Source organism: Pyrgilauda ruficollis, unplaced genomic scaffold (genome assembly GCF_017590135.1).
Source record: "Pyrgilauda ruficollis isolate IOZ18807 unplaced genomic scaffold, ASM1759013v1 scaffold28, whole genome shotgun sequence".
NCBI classification, from domain to species: Eukaryota; Metazoa; Chordata; class Aves; order Passeriformes; family Passeridae; genus Pyrgilauda; species Pyrgilauda ruficollis.
The window spans coordinates 1,165,251-1,188,224 of record NW_024524155.1 but is presented as its reverse complement, the minus strand read 5'-3'; the positions used below and the strand labels follow the sequence as shown (position 1 = coordinate 1,188,224).

Sequence of the window (22,974 nt, the reverse complement as noted above, 5' to 3'; positions counted from 1 at the left end):
ACGAGTCCCTTCCACGTGGTTCAATCTTTCATGAACAAGCTCCTCCAGCGTGGGTCCCCCACGGCTGCCCCCTGCCAGCAAACCTGCTTTATCATTGGCCTGCCAGGAGCCTGGTACAGCACAGGCTTCCCATGGGGTCACAGCCCCCTTTGGGCACAGACACCTGCTCCAGTGTGGGATCTTCTCTGGGCTGCAGAGGCACAGTTGCCTCACCATGGTGCGCACAACAAGCTGCAGGGGAATCTCTTCTCTGGTGGCTGGAGCACCTCCTCTCTCTCTCTCTTTCGTCACCAGCCTTGGTGTCTGCAGATTTTTCTCTCATGCTTTCTAACTCCCCTCTCCAGTTGCAAGGGAGAATTCCCAGTCCTCCCCCCTTTCTTAACTCCATTATCCCAGAGGTGCTCCCACTGCTGCTGGCAGGGTTGGCCTTGGCCAGCAGTAGATTCATCTTGAAGCAGGCTGGCATTGGCTCTGTCAGACATGAGGGAAGCTTCTGGCATCTTCTCACAGAAGACTCTGTAGCTCCCCTGCTAAAGAACTTTGCCAATACACATATATAATAATAATAATAATAATAAAGCCAATACACATATAAACTATTTTCAAAATTCTAATATATAATATTCTTTACTATACCAAAGGCCACCACTCTGCAGAAACTGTCAGTTTGCATTTTAACCTGTCTCTAAGGACAAAGGTCCACATCAAGAATCATCATGGAAAACAGAAGCCTGCTGTTATGAAGCAAGCAGGGAGCTTCCTCACAAAACTAGCAGGGAGCATGCCAAGCATGCCGTCACTTAAAAAACTGATGGCTGAAAGCAGCAGAGAATCATCTTAACAACTGAGTATTCACGCTGGTTCTTTCCATAGCAGTATCTGTTCTGCAAATAAAGCTTCAACACTCTGGTTCTTTTACTCCTTCAAAACCATCTTCCTTTCAAAGGAAAAGGAGAAAGGCAGCAGTCATACTTACAGGAATATCTGTCAGTTGCAACATTAGCTTGTGGTTAAATCTGTCAATAGTCTGAGCCAACAAGGGTTGTTTGCTTGTTTCAAAGGTAAGTTTCAAAACATCAATTGCCCACATAGGATAACAGACGTAAAAGTGATAAGAAGCTTCTGCATTGATTTGGGTGATCTGCACTAAAGTGAGCATCAAGTCAGATCACCAATTCATAGCTTAAAATCATTGCACTATGGCATTTCACTGCCATCAACACGCAGCATCTGTTCTGCTCTGTGTTCAGCAGACTAAAAAATAGGTAGCATTAAGATCCATTAGCATATCTCTCAAGTTTGCAACTAATTTTACACATATCTGTGATCTATAGGCAGGATGCTCTTCCCCTTCACTCTCAGCTCACGTGTATCTTCTTGCTTTAAATTCTAATGAATAATTTGTTGATTCTTTCCCCAGAGAACTATCAAACGTGTATTTTCTCTTCTCCCCTAACCTCTTCTAGCAAGATCTGAAAACTCCCTTATTTTTTTACTAACCTAGGCACTCTTTGAAACTAAAACCCCCACAAACTGCAAAAAGCAACATGTGGGTCACGTGGCATCAGCACCATACTATTTCTGCCAGTAATACAATATGCTGGATTTGTTTTGCTGCAAGAGAAATACTAAGCCTGAAACAAAACCTTATTTTGCTTCTTACTGGTCAGGGAAAGAGTTTAACACCATTACAATGCATTTCTAATTTAGCAGCATCTAAAATGACTTTTAACAAGCAGGGAGATAGATTAACAGAATGTGAAGAAAAGTAGCAATTCCTTACCCCAAATAGGCAAACTAATGACTAAAAGAGAAATTAAGTAAATCCAGAAACAAAGCAAGCAAACAAACAAACAAAAAGGCAAGAAATATAATTAGTTATCATGTGAAAACTGGGGAAGAGAGTTTTAAAATTTGATTTGTTAGCCACTACTATTGGGCAGCAGTCGCCATTACAAACTGTAAGGAACTTGCAGTATCACTGCAAGAAAACCTGAAATACCTACAGAAACTAATAGCAGCAACTGTCCCTACCTTCTTAAATCCTATACGTAATTTCACATCCCAGTCCCTCTCTTCACTTTTCCTACTGCAACCAGAACTGCAGTAACTTCTTAGCTGGACAGGCAAGACAAGTTTATATCTTTCAAGATCCTGAAATCAGTGCTAATCTCTTTACCAGTGACAGGCAGAAGAGCTGATAACCATCAAACTGATGGCTCCTCACTGATGTACATAGCTCTATCTCACACAGCTGAAGAACCTTGTCATGAATGACATCATTCTGAGTACTAAACAGCAACATAAAACAAAACAGAACTACCACATAAGCAGCATGTTTAACTGGCATGACGGTTTTAACTCTTGTTAAACCTCATGGGATTTATAAGCTAGTACCATAACATATTTAAATAAACAAATAATCTGAAACAAGTGGTCTCAAGTTAAATCAGAGTTGTATATTCCCAGAGCAGAACTGGTCAAGTACGGATGCTCAAGGACACGTACAAGAACAAGGCAAGCACATCACTGCACTTCCCTAAACCCCACAGATCCTAGAACCTCCAAGATTTGCAGCTCTGAGATCTTCTGAGCCAGAAAGCACAATGCTGTGCTGAACTGATTTTTCTTCCACAGCTAAAGCATTGCAATTTAAGACAGTTCTAACTGGAGGTAGAACTTGCTGGAATATTCAAAAGTCACTGTGGTGCTGCAGGACACTCTGAATTCCCAAACTTGGGCCAAACAAACTCTTACAGCAACACATCTCCAATCACCTCAAGCCCCTGAAGCTGTACCTAGACCCAGCTGTAGTTTTTCCATGGACAAACATCAGAGGGTGTGCTGTCTCAGGTAAAATAGTCCTTTGGGTACATTTACAGAACGTTTTTGTCCCAGACTCCTCATACTAAGAAACCATAGCCTTTTTCCTCAGAAGAAACAGACCCTCACATCACCATCAAGAATTCTGAATAGCAGGAATTACAACAGGAGCTGAGGTATACAGCTCATCTGGATTTCGTAAGCAACTTTAAATCATAAATATTTTTAAAAAGCACAAACTTTATTTTGACAAGTTCTTTTGGTGCGGTTTTCCTTTTTTTTTTTTTTTTTTTTTTTTTTTTTTTTTTTAATGCATTACTACAATGCCGAGCATCTTCCACAGTTTGTCCTCATCTGACACTAAAGATCCAGCACCGACCTCCTGAATTTGTTCGGGGCAGGTTTCATCTCGGACTGTCCCGACCCCCCTCCAGGGAGGCGGCAGTCCGTCCGTCCCTTCCCGTCCCGCAAAGCAGCAGCCTCTGGGACTCCAAATCGCGCATCCCGGCACGGAAAACTTGCTTCCCCCTATCTCCAGCTGCGGAGCGGGCAGCAAGTCGGGCAAGCCGGGTCTCCCGGCGGCCACGGGGAGGTAACACTAACCCAGCCAAGGGGCTGCCACGGCACATGCAGCCGGTCAGTGCGCAAGGGCCCGGCGGCGGCTCGGTCCCGGGGGCGGAGGAGGCCGGGCAGGGCCGCTTGCCCGCGGGGAGGCGCTGGGGGCAGAGCGGCCCGACCTAACGCCGCCTCGGCGGGACGCGCCGCCGCCGCCGAGCCCGGCCGCAGAGGATGGGGCGAGTTCCAACCCGAGCGCCGCGGGGCGGCCCCGACCCGGCCCCGCCGCCCCGTTACCTGCGCGCTCCGGCCCCGCCGCCGCCTCCGCAACAAAGCCGCGGGCGGACGGGGGGAGGAGCGCGTGCCTGCCTGGGCGGTGGCGCCGCCCCGCGGGAGGGAGAGGCGGCGGCGGGGCCGGGGGGGAGCAGCGCTGCTCGGCGGGGGGGGCGGGTCTCTCCTGCCCGTCCTGCCCCCGCACAGCCAGTTGTGGTTCCTTCTCGGGTGTTAGCGCTGGCGTGCTGCCCAGGATGGACGGAATTTCCTACTGAGGGATGCAGTAACCACAAATGGAGTGACAGACCCTGCCAGGGATATCGAGGGAAAGAATGCAGTGGTGCTCATGGTTTCGGAAGAGGCCATATGGAAATAGGATTAAGCCTAGAAGTGCTTTAGGAAACCTGCACAGTGGGAAGGTTGCCCTTTGTGGGGCAGGAGGGAGGGGCGTATGGAAAATAAGGGAAATGTGCCAGAGAGACTTCCAGTTGCGGAACTGAATTAGGGGGCATAGATTTGGAATTTGAATACTGTGAAACAACTTATTGTTTCCTAACAATAGCAGAGGTTGTTTGGTTTTTTTTAAGGAGCAGGTGTTATGCTACTGTGTGAATATCTGTGTAACTTACATGCACTCTGGCCGTTATTCTCTTTAATGCAGGGACACATGCAGAAAACAAATCTATCTGACCAGTTTCTGCACTCTGACAAACTCCAAACTCTCTTTGCTGTCGAAATACTGTAGCAAAGTCAACCTTAATACTAGATTTGCTATTTGTACCCAAGAGAACATTGCACAGGGAGACCTACATCTCTGGAACAAAAAAGTGGTGATGCTTCAGCATCTGCTCTTTGATGATAGGGAACACTGAAGACTTGATCATCCAGGAGTATTTACTGAGCAGCATTATCAAGGAACCAAACCAAGGGAACTAAGGGAAATGCTAATGAAGCATTGAAGTTGAGATTTTAATTACTTAAAGGTCAGGAACATTCAAGTTTCATTAATTTAAGGGAGTTATTCTGTATTCCCACAGCAATCCACACTCAGCTCCTATATAGCTCAAAAATTCATGTTATTGTTTATTTGCTGATGCATTCAAGTGATATAACTGAACACTATACCTGACTATTATTCCTTTTTGCAATTAGGGTTCTGGTCTTCTAACATTTTATTAACACTTCTCTGTATATTTCCTACGTTCCCATCCTTTTCAGTAGCAATAATCCTGTTGCTTTGCTCTAAGCTTTGTTCTACTTTACAAAAAGCTACATTTCCTTTTAAGGCTGGAACCTCTAGTCAGTTAGCAACATTTGTGGCTAAACTATCACAAAACACTTGCAGGCACTCAGCAAACTAATGTATCGGAACACCCCTCTCAACTGTCTTGCCCACCAATGGTGCTGCCTCTGGGATGAGCCCATGCTGTCCCCCACATTGTACTCGGGTATCTTCTGGAAAGCAGAAATTGGCCTTGCCGAAAGCAGTGCTGGGGGCTGTCCGCAATGATGCTATGTCCCACCACTTCCAGCCCGTGCCCTGTCACCGTTTTGTTTACTAAGATGGGCCCACAGGTCCCTGTAACACATGTAATAGTTACTCTCCAAGTGACAAAATACTCATCAACATCGAAGAGATGGAACCAACCTTTAGACTAAAGGTTTTTAAAGGACAGTAGATTTCAAAAAGACAGTCTGTGAGCCCAGCAGCACCACCGATCCTTCCTAGAAGTTGATGAGCAGAGGATGTGCGGGTGTTAGCTGGGTCCCAGCAGCGGTGGGGAAGCAGGATGCGCGCTGTATGGCACCAGCGCCGAGGCGGGAGTGCACGGCCCGAGCCTGAGCAGGCGATCGGCTGCCGTCCCCCGCCCCAGCCCGGGCGATCGCAGCGCCGGCCGTCCCGGCTCTGCTCTAAGACAGAGGCTGCCGCAGCTGCGAGCCGTGCCCGGGGCCGCCCTCTGCCCGGGGCCGGCTGCCAAAGGCCGCCGCGGGGCCGCGCAGCCCGGCGCCCCCGCCCCCGGCGTTCGCGGCTCCCCCTCCCGCCCGCAGATAACCGCGGCCCCTCAGGCGCTTCCCCAGCCGCCCAGCGCGGACTCGGCCCCGGCTCGCAGCCGCTCTCCAGGCGCCAGCTCCCTCTCGTCGCCGCCGCGGCGCGGGTAAGGATGGCTCGGCAGCCCCGGGGCTTTCTGCAGGAGGCCTCTCACCAAGTCGTCGCCGGAGGCTCGGCGGGTGAGTGTGCGCGTTCCTCGTGGGCGGGAAGGGTCTGCCCGTCCCCCGCCGGCGCTCCGCCAACTTGAGGCGCAGGCGGCCGCGCCGCCTCCACCTCTCCGCGCTGCCCGGGCGGCGGGGAACGAACTGGCTCAGCAGCGGCTCCTCCCCCGCCGAGCGGCGCAGGCGGGCCCCGGAGGCGGCCCAAGCCCGGGGGTCCCGGAGCAGCTTCTGTAACGGTGCTCGGCCCGCCGGTGGGGCAAGGGGGTGAAGGGGCGCTCCCTGGCTCCGCGGTGTATCTGCGCCACACACGCCCTGCAGCCCCTCGGGCGATAAGAGTGGCGGGCGGGCCCCTTCAACGGCAGCAGCCGCCGGTGTCCTGCAGCGCAGCCGGCCCGAAGGGCTGGAGCCGCGCTCGGGGGAGTCCACGGCCGGGATCCGCCTCCAGCGCCTGGATACGGGACAGAAAACGTAGCTGCCCAGCTCGGACGCCTTCCACGCGGCACTTTTCGTCGCTGAGTTACAGAGAAACCAATGCAGGGCTACAGTGGAAATGCGTTTCTGTGGGGTTTTTGAAATACTTTTAGGAATGTCGACATTACTCGTTCATTTGTAGTCTGTACTGCAAACTACAAATGTCAAAATCGTACACGTCTGTTTAGCAATGAAAGCGTTGCTGGTCAATTTCTTCAGGTTTCTTACCTAAATCCCGGTGAAACTGAAATATTTAAATCGGCCTGAAGTGTAGGGGATTTTAACACAATATCCTGCTCTTTCAGTCTGCATATATAAATCCTGTTAATATTTCAACTATGTGGTGTGTTTTTAAGTGATCCTTAGTGTCTCTTCTGAGGTCTAAATGCTGTTTGTCACATTATGTTTTACATGAAAGAGAAGAGCTACATGGTAGTGTTGCTGTGTCTTATATAATGCTTCAGTGTAATGTGTGCAAGAAAAATTCTCCTGTGATTGAGATCTGTGTGGCCGTGATACTGCATGTGAGCTGGCCTTCCATTCCCTCTAATTCCCCTTGTACCTCTAAATCCACCTCTATGCATTCCTGCCACCAACACACATTTGAGCAGTTTATTTTCATGCTAGTGACTCTGTATGCCCTTTGTTTTCAGCCTTCTCCTTTGACAGCGAGAGATGTCATAGCACAAGTGGGGAAGTCTGGTGTCCCAGTGTATTCTGAGTGCTGTCCCTGCCCTTCCAGTGTATTATATGACTGTTTATGTAGCTTTTCTGCAGCCTTTGAAATTCTAAAGGTTTTTTGGATTTTGCTTGGTACCACCCCCATCTTCCTACAGGGGAGAATGGAAAGGTTTAATCTGTCCTAGACTGGTGAAAACCCTTCATACCTGAAGGGATACTGAGGTGTTTTGCCACCAGATGTTTTGCAAGATGACACATTTATCTGTCCTTAGCAGTTGGCCTGTACCTTAGTGATTTAGATGGATCTAATGCACTGTGTTACCATTCTCGGGCAGGAGCCTGTTTTTGTTACAGGTTCTCTTTGTAGAAGAAGAGATTGCCTAACACAACAGAAAGAAAATTGTCATTTAGATAAATGAAAAATATTTGGTAATCTGGTAGGCATCAGTCTTAGGGTGAGAGAATTTTCAAGGAGACTATTGATCTGCATGGAACACTTTTTAAAAAAAAGTATAATGTGAGAGGCCTGTTGTATCTAGTCCAGAGACATAGTGTTAAAGATGCTTGCAACCTTTTGCTTAATCTCCTGTCAGGCAGGCAAGTTCCTTGGCTGTGTCACTAGCCTTAAATTTGTGCAGAGATTTCTATTAATTGGTTTTGAAATAAACCAGTAATTATTTATTATCGAAGTCTGACCAACACTAAAATCATACCAGGGGATTTTTAGATGTGCGCTTGCTTCAAATGGGAGCTCAGAAGTGTGTTAAAGGGAAATGGCTGAAACTTAAAAACTTGCTTGACAGCTGCTTAAAACTCAGTAGTGTTTTTTTCCTGCTAATTTATAGAGAAAGTAGAAGGTGAAGGCTGGAGTTTTGAGCTCTTCAGTCTAAAGGTTAAATTTCTTCAGCAAGTGTAGATACAACATGGAAAGGGTGGAAGCAAGGAGAAAAGGATTTCCTGACCTTAGTTTCCCAATATTACATTGACCGTCCTATATTGTTTCGGCTGTCTCTGCAGGAGGACATAGGACCCTTGAAGGTGTTTTGTTCTGTTTCCTGGCCTCAGGTGAATGCCACAGACATCCTAGGGTGACTTTGCTGTCTGTACCATACCCTGGTATTTAGAAAGAAAACCAAAAAAAAAAAAAAAACCACCAACAAAACAAAAACCCAAAAAAACCCAAAAACCCCAACAAAACAAAGCCCCTCCAAAAAACCACCCCCAAAAACACCCAACCCCCAAACAGACATAAATTAGTCTTAGTTAAGCTGGTTTCTAAGAAAGATACTATGAGTTGGACTCTGTCAGAGCATTGGTAGGAAAGTACTGAGGTGGTTTGGAGTGAATGGCACTGCCCAATAGGTGTAATTGAAGGGTCAGAAATATTGCCTGCATAAGTAAAATGAGAGGTTATTTAGTATCTGCATGTCTGATGCAAAAGGATCTGATAAGAAATAATTCTGCTAGGTTGAGTGGAAAATTATTAGAGATAAACCTAAGCTGGCAGAACAGGAAGAAAGGGATTTTTTGACTCTTTGTGGGAGATGACAGGACTTGTTCATGGACTTAATAAAGACAGGAGAAGTGAAAGAAAGAAAGAAAGACATCAAGCATGACCCCTAGTCTACAGGACTGATAAAATGGAAGATACTGGCATGCTGGAAGAAGGAGAAAGGAAAGTATTCAGTGTTTTAAGAGCAAATATATCAGCAAACCATTGGCTGTCAGAGGCATTGCTAAGTTAAACTTGAACAGCTCTCTGCTGTAACTGAATTGTAAAAGTCAGGCATGACAGATCTCGTGCATACTTTGTCTGTGGCAAGGAGTGCATCTGCTTTCCTGTGGCTTGTAATCTGACTTCATGTGAAAGGGAAAGCTCTGCTTCCTGAGAGCGAATAAAATTTTAAATATGAACGAAGTCTTACTCAGTCTTGGCTTACTTCTGCTGGCATTGTTTGCTCCCAGCTTTCAGATTCCTCAATGACGGTTAATAGCATAATTCAAAAGACTTGGTTTTGTTTGTTTGCCCGAGTGTATGAAAATAGTGAGGAAAAGGACTTCGATTGAAGTGTAATTGGGACACTTCGTTAGTGAGTTCAGGCCCTTGTAGTACAGGGAACTGCAGGCATGCTCCTTTTCTCTAGTGGTTAATTAGTAAGCTAAGGCATGTGTGGAATTTATAGCAAAAAAATGAAACAAAATCAACTCTAAACTGTAAGGATCATTGTGAAAAGAACAACTTGGGAGCCTCTGATTTCCTTAGATTTATAGCAATTCTTCAAAATGTTATTTGGGAAGCTCAGTCAATGCAGGGTTCAAGTCATAAGAATTGTTTCTCTAAAACACAAAGATCAAAAAAATCCTTGTTTTGCCTGCCTGTATGGAAAAGGCAGAAATTAAAACAATAGTGTTGCATACAAAGTCAGTGGATATTTATTTCCTCATAGAGAGGAACTGAATAGTGCAAAGTATGTTATGTGATACCCAGATTAATTTGTCTGTTAAAAGACATACTTGTAACAGAGTGTTGAGTCAGTTTGAATGATGAAGTGCAAATGTCATAAACAATTGCACAGATAAGGCAGGTGGCTTCATACAGTTACTGTGAATTTTGGGATGCTTCTGTTTGATATAGGTGTGTTCTTGTTTTTTTGATAACAAAAGACTGCAGATAAAACAATTAGCTAAAACCACATGTAACATAAATAAAATTAAATTTATATTTAGTTGTATGATAGCCTCTCTTTCTTCCATACATGTACAAATAACCTATAAACATTTTAAATTTTGAAGTTAAAATTTTGAGTAATTTATTTCATATATTTAGTAAGTGATAAATACATGACTTGTTTTTCAGATCTGTAATGCTTAACCAATCTTTAAGTACTTTTTTGCTGAAAATTCAGTGTGTTTCTTTGCCTAATTCCATTTAATAAATGAACATGAGATATAAAATTAATTACTGTAAAATGAATATGGAAAAGTCAGGAAAAAATGAGTTTTAGAACAAAGCAGTTACTTCATAGGGATAATTCAGGCTGATCTTTTTTGCTCCCTATTCTTCATGTTTTCATGAAACTGCAGGGTTTCTGCCTCTCTGTACTTCTCGGCTTCAATTTTTTAATATTTTTTTTAATTCTTTTTTGAAGAGTTAGATTTCCAGCTGCATTGAAACCTAATAGGATTTTGGAGTCTAATTCTCTTAAGCTCCTTTGAAAGTCCAAACATTTTTTCTTGACTGGTGTTTTATTTCAGGAGTAGACAAAGTTGATTAACCTGGATAGCAGCAACTTCTTTGAACCAGATCTATAAGCAGGAAAGCCACTTGTCAAACTAAGACTGTCGAATGTAGATACAGTATTAAAACCAGTGTTTGGTCTTCCTGTTGCAAGAGGCATTAGGCAGGCAAAAATCATTACAAGGTACTCTAGCCAGCATAATCTGTGAAACACCTTAGCTTACTTGGTCCCTATGAATTGGAGAGTATGATAGATGTACAGGAAGCACTTGAAACAATAGGAAAATTGTCTAATTATTCCTCTTCCCCTTGCTTGTTTTTATTTTTATGACAGTTTTCTGGGAATTAAAGTTAGGAAGAGTATTCCATGTTTCCTTGGGTACTTTTTTCTTCCTTTTAAGCCATGCAATGGGCATTCATATGTTACTAAAATAATTGGTTAATGCTCAGAGGTAATTTCAACTAGCTAAGTACTTAGCTACACCTTGTAACTTTCTTGACTTGAAACCATAAAATTTTAAAGTGCTTAAACCTTCATTTTTCCATTTCTGTGAAGTTACTTAAGGCTGAAATATTATCTGAGGCCACAGTTCATGCTCAGTGTCTTGCTTCATGCTTCACTGCCTTGATTTGGTATTTCAGATGTTAGCAAAGTCTCTAAATTGAAAAGCTAAGGATGGGAAGTAGTCATAAAGTAATAATTTCAAGGAAGCATTCTACAAGTTAAAGTACTCCAAAGGAATGCACTAGAAACAACCAATGAAGCCAATTTTCTCTGCTACTCTGAGAAATTAATGGTGTTGGACTTGGAGATTTGGATGGGAGATGATTGGTTGGAAATATGGTGAGGAGAAGTTCGGGTAAGAGAAGACCAAAATAAGGTTAAGTGTGTGTAAGCTGAGATATCAGATATCCTGAACCTCCTCCAGTATGCTTGTAGAAATCTGGGGGACATAGGAAGAGTTGGGAAGTTAGGACTTGGAAAGATTTCTGTCTGTTTCTGCTCAGACAACCATCCATGCACTCTATGTTTTATGAAGCCTGCTGAAAAGAAAAGATGAAGTACCTGTGCAAGGTCTGTGTAGGCCCTATTGCTTTCATCATGATACAGCTCAAAGAGGGAGTACAGTAATTGGGACAGTTTGACTTCAGTGGGTCACTGGAAATAAGGAAGAGCCACCAGGGAAGCTCCAGGGATGCTGCTTTTGAAGCCAGTATAGTTGGATTGCTGGCTTTGGTCTCCTAGGCAATTCAAAACCATGCAATGTGATATTTTTGAATACAGTAGAATATAGCTGCATGCTGCAGACCAGAGCAGTGACCAGCAGCTGAGGGTATACAGAATGCCATGGATTGAACCAGCTGAAGTTACCCTGTGAACCATTCCCAGTGGCAATTTTCAGTGTATTTTCCCACCTACTATAGCATTTCAAACTTTACTTCTTTAACATTTTTCAGTCTCTGAGCCTCCCCTGTTCTACGAGGTGCTAATTCTAAAAATATCTGAATCTGAAAGACAGATTGGACTGTTTGCTTTGTATACTCCTAACTGAATTAAATGTTATTGGGTTGCCACAGAAAACCTTGTTTAATTTTACTGGAAACTAATGAAATCCTCATGAGCATTCATACATTTTGTTGAATATGTGAAGCTGGCAGCTAGCAAAATTCCTCTAAATTTTCAGACAGTTAAGTAATTTGAAGAAGCAATAACCTTACAATGTAGCTTTAGTTTAAGCAAATGAAAATTGCAATGTAGAGTCATGGAATTGTAGAGTGGTTTGGATTGAAAAGGACCTTATAGATAATTTAGTTCCAATCCTCCTGCCATGGAGAGAGATGCCACTTACTAGATCAGGTTGCTCAGGGCCCTATCCCTCCTGGCCTTGAACAGTTCCAGGAGTGGGGCATCCACAACCAATCTGAGCAACCTGTTCTAACACTTCAGTACCATCTGAGTAAAGAATTTCTTCATAACATTTAGTCAAAAACTTCCCTCTTTCAATTTAAAGCCATTGCCCCTTGTCTTGTCACTATCTGTCCATACAAAAAGTGCCTCTCCCTCTTAAGTTCCTTTATGGTACTGGCAGGCCACAACAAGGTCTCCCTGGAGCCTTCTCTTCGTGCTGAAGAACTCCAGCTCTCTCAACCTGTCTTTGTAGGAGAGATATTTCACTCACTATCATCTTTGTGGCCTCCTCTATGCCTGCCCTACAGCTCAATTTTATTCTTGTGCTGAAGACTCCAGATCTGTATGCAGCATTGCAGGTGATGTCTCACAGGAGCAGAAGTGCAGAATCAGCTCCCTTGGCCTTCCCCCCCTGCCCTTGTTGCAGCCCAGGATAAGGTTTGCGAGTGCACATTGCTGGTTCACGTCCAGCTTTTCATCCAAAAGAATCGCCAAGTCCTTCTCTGCAAGGCTGTTCTCAATGACTTATTGTCTCAGCATCTACTCACGTCTTTCCTTGCCTGACCCAGGTGCAGCACCTTGAACTTGGATTTCTTGAACTTCAGAAGTATTTTTAGGCTCCCCCATCAATTTTGTCCAGGATCCTGGATGGGATCATGTCCCTCTGTTGTGTCAACTGCACCACCAAGCTTCATTTCATCTGCCTATGTGGGGATGTCTCACTATCTCTGTCAGTGATGAAGACACTGAAGAGCACCAGTCCCAAGACAGAACCCTGAGGGATGCCACACATCACTGGCTTTCACTTAGACACACCGCTGTTGACCCCAACTCTGTCTCTGTCCAGGAAGTGTTTAGGGTGAACTGATCTCACTTGATTGAGTCATTGCAATATACTAGCAACTCATGAACAGCCATTTGGAGCTCTTAAATGTGTTTCAGGCTATGTTTGGGGATTTATTTTTAATGGAATAGCTTTTGTATTGGGGGGGGGGGGTTAAGATATGAAGTACATTTTTCATGTTTATGTAACAGTGACAGAAACAAACTTAGAATTTTCGTAATTTCTAACACGTTATGACACCTGTAGTATGTTTCTGTAGAAGCTGGGACTCTGAAGAGAAGAATTTTTTTGGTCGGTGGACTCAGATGCAGCTCATACCAAACTGCTTGTTGAACCTGGGGATTAAATTTCAGACTTGCTCTGGTACTCACTAGGTTTGAGAATCCTGCAGCAAACTCATAATTCCAAGTGTGTTGTTGTTCCAAAGAGAGTACGCTGGAATACACGGGTAAAAGTGAGAGGTTGGCTGAGCTTTATTTAGTCTGATGTGTAGGCCAATGGGACAAAACATTTTGTGCACAGAATCCTCTATGGGTGTAATAAGGCACTTATCCTTCAGATGTTGTGTATATGGTAAGCCTGAGGGTGTTCAGAAATGTTATCAATTTCCTATTTGCTTTAGAGTAAAAAGTTTTTTCTCAAAAACCTCACCCCTTATCTCCTACCTTCCGTAAAAGCATAAACCTGTCAAAACGACCAACTTCACACCCAGAAAACGGAGTAATGAAGTTATTTGTACTCATTCGATCTACTGCCCACAAGATGGCAGTGCAATACTACAATAAGATGCTAATGTGTTTTGGGTTTTTTATTTCTTACCTGTGGAAGAGTGTTAAAAATGTATGTTGAAGCTGTTGCTGATAAGAAGATAAGCATATGTAATTTTGAATTATAATATGCAAAATAAAAGCTTAAATATGTCAAATGAATAATGATCAATAAATGCTGATTCCATATGTGTACTGCAAAACCAAAGGCACTGAATTAAGCACAAGAATTGTAAGTGGTGATGTATCACTGATAAAGGTCAATAGATGTTTGTAATGCTAAGATACCATATATAAATAAAAAACTTGGGCTATATTTGTGTCCCAGTATAATCAATATGCAAATAGCTACTGATTTCCACAGTGAGAAATTTGAGTCTTGATTATTTTAATTTTAGCATAGATTTTATGCAATATTGCAGAAATGTCATCAAGCTCTCAATGCCAATCTATAACCAAAGTAAAGACTGCTGTGTTACATACACACTGCTTCAAGTCTCTGTTAACTTCCTTCAAGTATTTGCAGGCATGAGACCTACAGCAAAGCATAAAAGCTTAAATATACACACTTCTTCAAAATAAGCTATAAAATTTCATTGTCAGATTTTAAAGTTAAATAATATTGTGGAACAGTGTATTATACATGTAAAAGCATGTAGGTAGTCAAAATAATTAATACTGGAACATGCCTGTTGTAAAATTTGTAGGCAAAAATGCTTTGTCTGCAGAGGCAATTCTGAATCTGTTATAGCTTCTGTGAGCCAAGATTATATTGGCATAAAGAAAAAATTTTCATTACTGTTTATTGTTTCATTAGTTGTGCTCAGTGACTGATGTACATCTTCAAATCCATGTTAAATTGTTGTAACACAAAAGTTTATTATGCAGTAAGAATATAATTCTAACATATAGAAACAAAACATGACTTTTGATAATAGTAGATGTGTTTTCCATGGCAGTGTTCTAGAAGAGAAAATGAAAACTGATTCTGGTTATTCCTGTGCATAAAATCTGGCAATTTTGCCTGTTAAGTGATGATATTACAAAGTTTCCTTTAACTGTAGCTTAGTTTCTGTCACATTACCTTGGATGTCCTTACAAATGTAAACATTTTTTCTTTATGCTTGCTGCTTTTCCATTTCAAGCTGGCAGGGTGGGAGATACTCAAAATCATACCCCTGAGACTGGAGGAACTCGTCTGTTACGAGACTGAAATTCTCTCTGAAAAATTATTATATTGACCTTTTCAGACTGGTTGAAGTATTATGATTAGGGTTGGTATGAACGAAAAGGGCTAAAAGGTCTAAAGACAAGGGGAAAAAAAACCCTTTTCAGAGAGTGATGTGACTCCTAGAACCTGGAAGTTTTGAAAATCAGTATTGCAATGAATAGATAATAGGGATGCCTCTAAGTATTTTCAAGTATTTCAGCCTTGATTATAAAGGCCTTAAATGGGCTCTTCTTCAACTGAAACATACAATTATTTTTTTTTCCCCTTGGAGGAGATTAATTGATATTTGCTGCCTGTGGAAACCAACACTGGTCCTGTTGTTTGGTAAAGTAAATTAATATTGGTATTTATGTTATGAAACTCTCACTCTCTGATGTCTAATTATTATTTGTGCAAGAAAGTACTAAGTATCAGCCATCTTAAGACAGTATTTTCTCTACAGAAAATCTGTACTACAGGTCAACTGTTTTGGCTGTGTTGAAAGTAGAGTAGTTACAGGATAAGTGCCTGCCATTTTTTTCTGCAGCATGTCTTATCCTGGGGAATCATTACAATTAGATACCATTACACCAACATCTGAAACAGGTAATTCATGTTTCAGTTGTCTACAGTGGTGGTTTTCTGATGAGAAAATAACTGCAAGAGTCTGAATGTTGTTGAGAAGTCCCACCCATACAGTGGGGAAGGAAAGGCAGGAGTAATTGGCCTTTAGGTCTGCTTTTCAGTCACTGAGCTTCACTGTTAACAGCTGCTTTTGTTTTCCCTCTGGATCATTTTCAATCCATCAATTTTTGTCAGTAAACACAGTTTATGGGTCATCTTTTAGTCTTTAGTCAATGAATCATTTCCCAGTTCAGTGTGTTATCCTAGTTTCCTGGACTTTTTACTGTTTTTATTATACTGAAGTATGCAGATGTGTGGCTGGTGCCCCCAAAGAACAACACTCCCAAAAGCAAATGAGAGTCTTAGCAGCCCTTTCAGTTTTGGGAAATTCTTTGTGCTATTTATTTCACTTCTCTTAGACCCAATTCTGAGTGGCTTTGCAACAGGGTTAAGGTTTACTTATTTTTCTATTACTAGCACTTGTTTCTTAATATTTAGTTAGAGGGTTGATTTTCAAAATTAGTATATATTTTGAATGTGTAATAAATATCACTCAGCTTTGTTTTCTTGGCTGGCTCCCGATAACATACTGAACTCGGTAAAACATGAAGGGCATGGTGAAGAAAAAATATGGTTCTAACTGCCATAATCAGAGACAAAGAAACAAAATTTAATTCTTCATTATGGATTCTGTGGTATTTGATGTCTCTTCCAGCTTGTGGAGCTATGTGATTAATTTCTGAATTTAAAACCAAATCTTATCCTCAGTATTTTGGCATTTAAGCTTGAAATTATGAACTGTAGATGTTTTATAAAGATAGCACTCCTGATCTTTGGATGAATTTTGGATTTGAGCCATGAAATTATGAATGCTTGAGATTTGTGATGATACACTGGGGGTTTTTAGGTTGGTTACATGCATGTTCTCTAGAGGCAGGTTTGCAATGCTGGTGGTGTACACATGTATGTAACATAACCCTGTGGCAAGAAGTAGAAAACAAAGAGTCAGGGTGCTTATAGGTTTTTAGAAGAATTTATTTTCCAAGACATTGCCTTACTATTGATGCTGACCAGTGGCAGCAGAATCTTGTGTGTACATTTTAATTTTGTCAGAAATGCATAATAGTGTGTAAAGCAAGAGTGCTTGCTTTGTTCATGCAGCACATTCAAAACATTGTGTCCAGTGCCCATTTTAGGTGCTTCTGTCACCATATTCTTGGTAGCCTCTGTTGGCTCTGGGTCGCACTACTAGTTCATCCTGGGATCAGTTCATCATAAAAAAGAGGAGTTATGAAGAGGAATGGGCAATATTCTGAGAGTACAAGACTACTGGAAGAATATGAGAGCTTTGAGAGTCTTCACAGTTCTGCCCTTCATTAATCTCCAAGTCTCTGGTTATTGCAGAGCCAAAGCAATAGGACTTTTAAGAAAGTACTGTGTTTGCAGACAAGTGCTTAATTCTCCTCTTCTAAGTGGGATTAGGATTCTGAAGGGGATTGGGGCTGTCACATTAAGCAGGGGGAACATGGCTACCACTTATTTATTATACCTCTTAATAAAAATTTTACAAGGCAAAACTATAATGCTGAGTGGGTAATGAGACAGTCCTTGCTTAAAACAGTCTTTTTTGCATTTTTTCCTAAGCAGTGAAGAAAATAAATACCGGTATGATATATGCTTTAACTGGCATGTTATTCCTTATTGTCAAATATGATGATGGCCATCCCAGAAGACAAAAAGAAAACAAATCAATCTTTTCTGTTGATTTTTAGCAAACTTTTCTCCTTTCTGCAAAATTTCACTTTTTAATATGATGAAAAATAAAGCTTATTGATTAGGCATTTCCAAAAGGGAGGAAGAAAACATATAGGCTTTCTGCAGATATAAACCGATGAATGTTATTAGAGACTAGACTAAATGGAAAGAAATGTCTTATTTAGAGTATGAAACTCTTCTAAGTTAATGTCCATAAAGTTTAAATTAGTTCAGACTTTTCTTATTAGAATAAATGTTTCCTTTTAAAAAGCATGATAATCATAATCAAGACTAAATTTGTTCTGTTATTTATTTTCAAAATGATTGTACATGTTTAGCAGACTTTTGATTTAAATCCCTAGGGATATATTGGAGACAGATGTTTAGATGACCTAATGTTTAAAGTAAAGTTATATTTGGACACTCGATTAAATTTTCCTTAAAATCTTTCCATATATGCTAGATTGTGGAGCAGTGCAGAAAGTATTGAAAGATTTATGTTGAAAAGGTACTACTTTATTTTTAAAGTAAGTTATTAGAGTTCAGTAGATTTTATTTCAGGCAACTGTCAAAAGCAGAAAATGTTTGATTATAAAACAGCATGTTTACAAATGAAAATATTGTGTCTTGTTGCAGAGCTAAATGGGAAACAGATTTCTTTAAAAGTTCATTGATTTCAAAACCAAATTTACCAGGCCATTTATAGCTGCCTCAAAACTTGGTAAAGATTATGGTAGACCTTAAAATGTAGCATCAGTTGAAGACTGCATTATAGGCCACAACAGTTGCAAATCTTTTTACTACTCTCTCGTTTTGAGCAAGTAAAAGCTTCTCAAGGTGCATCTAATAGTGTGGATGACTATATATGACTATGTATGTGATAGTAAAGAACATTTTGAAAAGTCTCAATGTTTCATCATCATAATTATCAATATTGACCTAATGAGAAGGTATTGATTTACGGATGAAAAAATAAGTATCTTCAGTCTTTTAAAGTTTATATATACTGGCTTTTATTGTGTTTAGTTAAATAGGCAAGTTACTGAGTTGCTGAACTTCTGACATTTTTAACTGTAACTGAAATATTGTACTAAGAGATGCATTCTTGTCACTGGCAGGATACTTTGTGGGCTGATGCAAGTGTTGCACAAAACCACTATTCAGATGCTTAGCACTCAGCCTGCAAAATAACCTGTGGCCAGATCTTGAGAACGTTTCTGTGGGACAACATTTTTTATTATTTTCTGTAATTTGTGATTAGGAAGGCTGATGTGGGCAGCAGAGCTGAAAAGTATTTTATGCAGAATGGACCTTGTTAAGTTTAGGCAGCACATGCAGCATTTTTCTGTAATCTCATTGAGGTCTGCTGCATTAGAACTGGAGTAGCTCTCTTCTGGGAGAAACTGAAATTGCAGTATTTGGAGCCTCTTATTTCATGTAGGAGTGGATGTTGGATCAACAGTGGTATAAAAACCATGTTTCACAATGGGAATGAAAGGAGATCTCATCTTGTTCCTGAAAAAGGAGCTTTCATTCTGTCTTTTTGACAGAATCTTATTAGATGAATGTACATTAATCATGGGCAGTAACTGTTTAGTACAGCATGGATCTAATCAAAACCTAATGAATGAAATTGCGGTACCTATGTGATGCCATTTGCTGTAAGCAGAAATTATTTTTCTTTTCTTCCTGAATTAAGATTTGGGATATAGATTATAACTCTGAAAAATAAATGGAAAAGTATCTTCATAAGACTCCCAAGAAGCAAAGAGTGGTCAAAAAATTGGAGGAGACAGCCCTTAAACATCTTCTGAAAATGTCACTTGTCAGTTGTTGGTGTGAAGATAAGGAGCAATATAGAATGAAATTATAAAAAATTTGCAGATAAAGCAATTTTACAGTCTTGTGGTTAGATTTGTCTACACACAGATTTTCTAAGTTCAGCAATATTCTTTAAAAGTATGGAAAGAATATTGATCAGTTGATGCATAACACTCAATTGGACTTGTCTCTTGCTTAGTCTTGCAGACTTAGAGTGAATACTTGGAACTGGGCTGAAGTAACTTAGGCGACAACTTTTATGCTTGTGTAATCTTACCTTTTGTTACATAATGGCTTTTCCCTTTTTAAATGTATGTTTTTCAGTGAATGGAAAAAATAATGGCTTTCTGTTTAAATACTCGTGATCTTCTCATGTTATATATTATCACTTACACATACAAAATTTGACTATTTTTCTTCCTTGATTATGCAAGAATTATGCTACTTGAGTATTTTCCCAGAACACTTCAGTTGGTGTGCTGAGATTTGCAGGAGTGATTAGCCCTTTCTTGTGCTTCAAGACAGACACCTGCAAGGAGAGTAGACAGTTTTATTGGGATGCTATGAAGGTTTTATGCAGCTTGTAGAGAAACAGGTTAAAAGCCTGGGAGCAAGGAGGATGAGATGGTTTTAACTTCCTCAATGTGTGCTTTTTATTATTTTTTTTCCTTTCCTGTAGTCCTTTGTAGAAGTAGCAAGGACCCTAAAGACTAAATGCTGCTCTGTTACTCAGACTTCGTTGTTGGCATTCTATGTGCTGAATAAGGATAACATCCTTGAGAGAAAACCACTGCTGTCAAGTAGAGATGGTATCACAATCATTACCAGCCCATCCTAAACTGGGCTTTTTCTGTTCAGTCTAAACCTTGTTTACATCTAAATCTTTGTTTCCTACATTTTAATTAATCTATAATTGCACCTGGAACCTTAATTGAAAAATCTGTGAAGAATTAAAAACTTAGAGAGAGACAATGTTCTACAAATTCCTTTTCAGCAATAGGGCTGAAACCTTATCTACTGCAACTGGAATTAGGGATAGCTTGCTTTGTCTTTGTTTTGACTACAAACTCTATTCTGGTTAAGGGATTAAATTCAGAGAGAGAAATAAATCACTGCATTACATTTTGTATGATGATTGAACTGTTTGTAAAAATTGAACGTACTTTATATGTTTGCTAAGTGTTTTGTAAACATTTCAATATTCGAGTTTGTAGTATAAATAGTTTTGACGATGGGCAAGATTTGGACTGCTTGGATTCTGTATAAGCAAAACCTGGGTGCGTCTTGCTCACTAAACAATTCAGAGCAGACCCAAGTGATTTGAGTCCAGCAAAAGAATTTGGAGCTTCCTTGGCTTAGCCCGGGAAACCAAGGAACCACGAGTTCTCTCTTCCAAGAGTTTGTTTTTTTTCCATTAGGTGTTTTTGTGTATTTTGTTTGTTTTTCTGTTGGTGGTGGGGGTTTTGTGATTTGTTGTTGTTGTTGGGGTTTATTTTGGTTTGGGTTTTTTTTTTCTTGTTTGTTTTTGGTATTGCTTTGTTAATTCTTGCTCTCTTCCTAGGTCTTTGAATCTTGAAAAGATTTTTTGCAAAATGGTAAAATAGTACAGATTAAACATGAGAGAGTGTAATGGCATATGAAGTGTCTCTGGTGGTCAGTTAAGTCTTCTGAAAAGTGAAATAATAGTTTTAACTGTTTTGCTTTCTGAACTCTAATATGTTAACTTTTCATGTGTACTTTCAGAGGAATTGTTATCTCTCATTTCTAGGGGAACTGTAGGTGCCTGAACCATGAGATTAATCAGTATCCCAGTTCCACTGAAATCAGTGGAAGTTTTTCACTCCCTGAATCTCTTCTGAACTGTCCTGGATCTGTATCAGATATCCTGTGAAGTCCATCATGTGAACATGCTCACTACTAATGCCAGGTGGCTACTCCCTGTATGTATAAAGGAATGGACTGGTTGCCAGATTGTTTTCCTGGCTGTTGGTTTGAACTCTCTGAAGTGTCCAGCTGAAGTCAGGCAGCAGCTTTCTAAGCATTGCAGTGCCTGAGCTGATGTCCAGCTGGCTACCAAAGATCCCATCTCACCCAGGTTGTTGAATCTAACTCTATTAAAAATGTTATTTTTTAAAGTTACTTGTAAAGCTGAGGCAATCTGTTAGGTTATGTTTCTATGAAATCTTGCACAAGACTTGTACTGATATCCCCACCTGTGTTTGGACATTTGGATAAAATGTTGGAAAGCCTGCTGTCATTTAAAAGAAATATCTCTGGAGGAAATGGCTTCTGTGATAGCTAATTAATTATATTTCTCTTACAGTTTACATTATTTGTTTATATCTGTGGGGAAAAAAAGTATTTCTGTAACAGGCTGTAGAGATCATAGCTGAAAAATCTACCAAACTGAATTTGTACTTCTGAAATGTGCAACCTGCTGTCAAGTACTCCTGGATCAGATATAATGTGTTTGGCAATAACTGCTGTATGGTACACAGAAGGCATCCATAAATCTGGAAAACTCATAACTCCCGAGTCTTGTATACAACAGATTTGCATCCAACAAATTTAAACTTCTGCAGGAAAGGAGGAGAGCTGTTCTGATGTACCACTGACATCTTTTCCCATCACTCCTTTCATGACTGCAGTATTTTCAATGTATGTGTCCTGTCCTTTTTCCAGAATTTCTAGTCTCAAACTTAAACAAAATTCTTCTTAGTGTTTCACTTCTTTTACACAAGTTAGGTATGTAAAGTCACATTGACACCATTGTGTTTTGGACCAGGCTTCACTGGCCTTTGACAAAAGGATCTGGGGTGCGTATCTGGAAATAGTTTATTTCTAATTGGTGAGCAAATGGTAGTCTCCACTGACATCAAGTTCATGGTCTCCACCTCTCCTGATTTTATTGTAAGCTAAAACCTAAGCGGTCTTCTGTCCTATTTATAGGCTGTCTGTCCTTCAGCCTTCTGAGCCTATCTATACTTAACAGTGTTGCTGTTTTGTCTTCCCTTTCTAGTTCAGACTTTCAAACTGTGATGTAAGGGAGTTGTCAGTGGCTGCCTTAGAAGTTATTCTTCAAATAATACCCGTTACTTGTTCAATTTCTCTTGTTTTTTATTGAGATTTGCATCCCCTATATGTTGGTCATCTCCAGTTGTTTTCCATTTGGAGGCTGAAGTCTGTCTTCTGGGGCTGGATTGAGCAGAATTTTCCTTACATTGTTTAGTGTCCAGCAAATATTTGGTGTTTTTCACTCTTGTTTGAAGGAGATAAGCTGGCAGTGGTCTGACAGTCCTAACATCCTTCCAAGTCTTCCATTTAATGGAAGTAAAGTTTATTTTGCTTTGCTTCTGTTCAGCAAATCTGGCTTTTTCTAGAACTTTGATGGCCATACTTTGTATGTAGAACATCAGGTGGTTGAGATATTTTTCTAAAACATGATCTGTGCCAAGCAGGATCTAAGTGGCAGGATGCACTAACCATACAATTGTGTGCTTTGTTTTCCTCTGTGTTCTTGCCAGAACCTTGATAGTACCGAACCTGATGATGAGGAAGATATTTGTCATCAGTGATCTCCTCCAAATTATCTTCTTTTGTATGTAGTTAAAGTATTCCTTTTTTCACATCTACAAACTAGGTAAATAGTTGAAGGCCCTGAGCTTTTTCCATGCTTTTGTAGTCAGTGAATATATTCACTCAGTTGCTTCTGCTCATTCTAATGCCTAAAGCAATAAAATCCCAAGCTTTTAAGACTGTCTCTTGAAGAAAGTTCACTATTTATAAGCATGA

General features: G+C 40.8%; 1 protein-coding gene across 2 annotated transcripts in view; it reads left to right on the top strand.

Annotated features, from left to right (window-relative positions):
• Nucleotides 1–4,569: 4,569 nt before the first annotated feature.
• The window catches only part of SLC25A21 (solute carrier family 25 member 21), a 237,352-nt gene continuing 218,947 nt past the window's right edge, over nt 4,570–22,974 (top strand). For both annotated transcript variants that reach the window (XM_041472082.1, XM_041472081.1), the window contains exon 1: nt 4,570–5,880. In XM_041472082.1, coding sequence (XP_041328016.1) covers nt 5,442–5,880 — 439 coding nt within the window. In that variant the 5' untranslated portion in view covers nt 4,570–5,441. The remainder of the gene's footprint in view (nt 5,881–22,974) is intronic.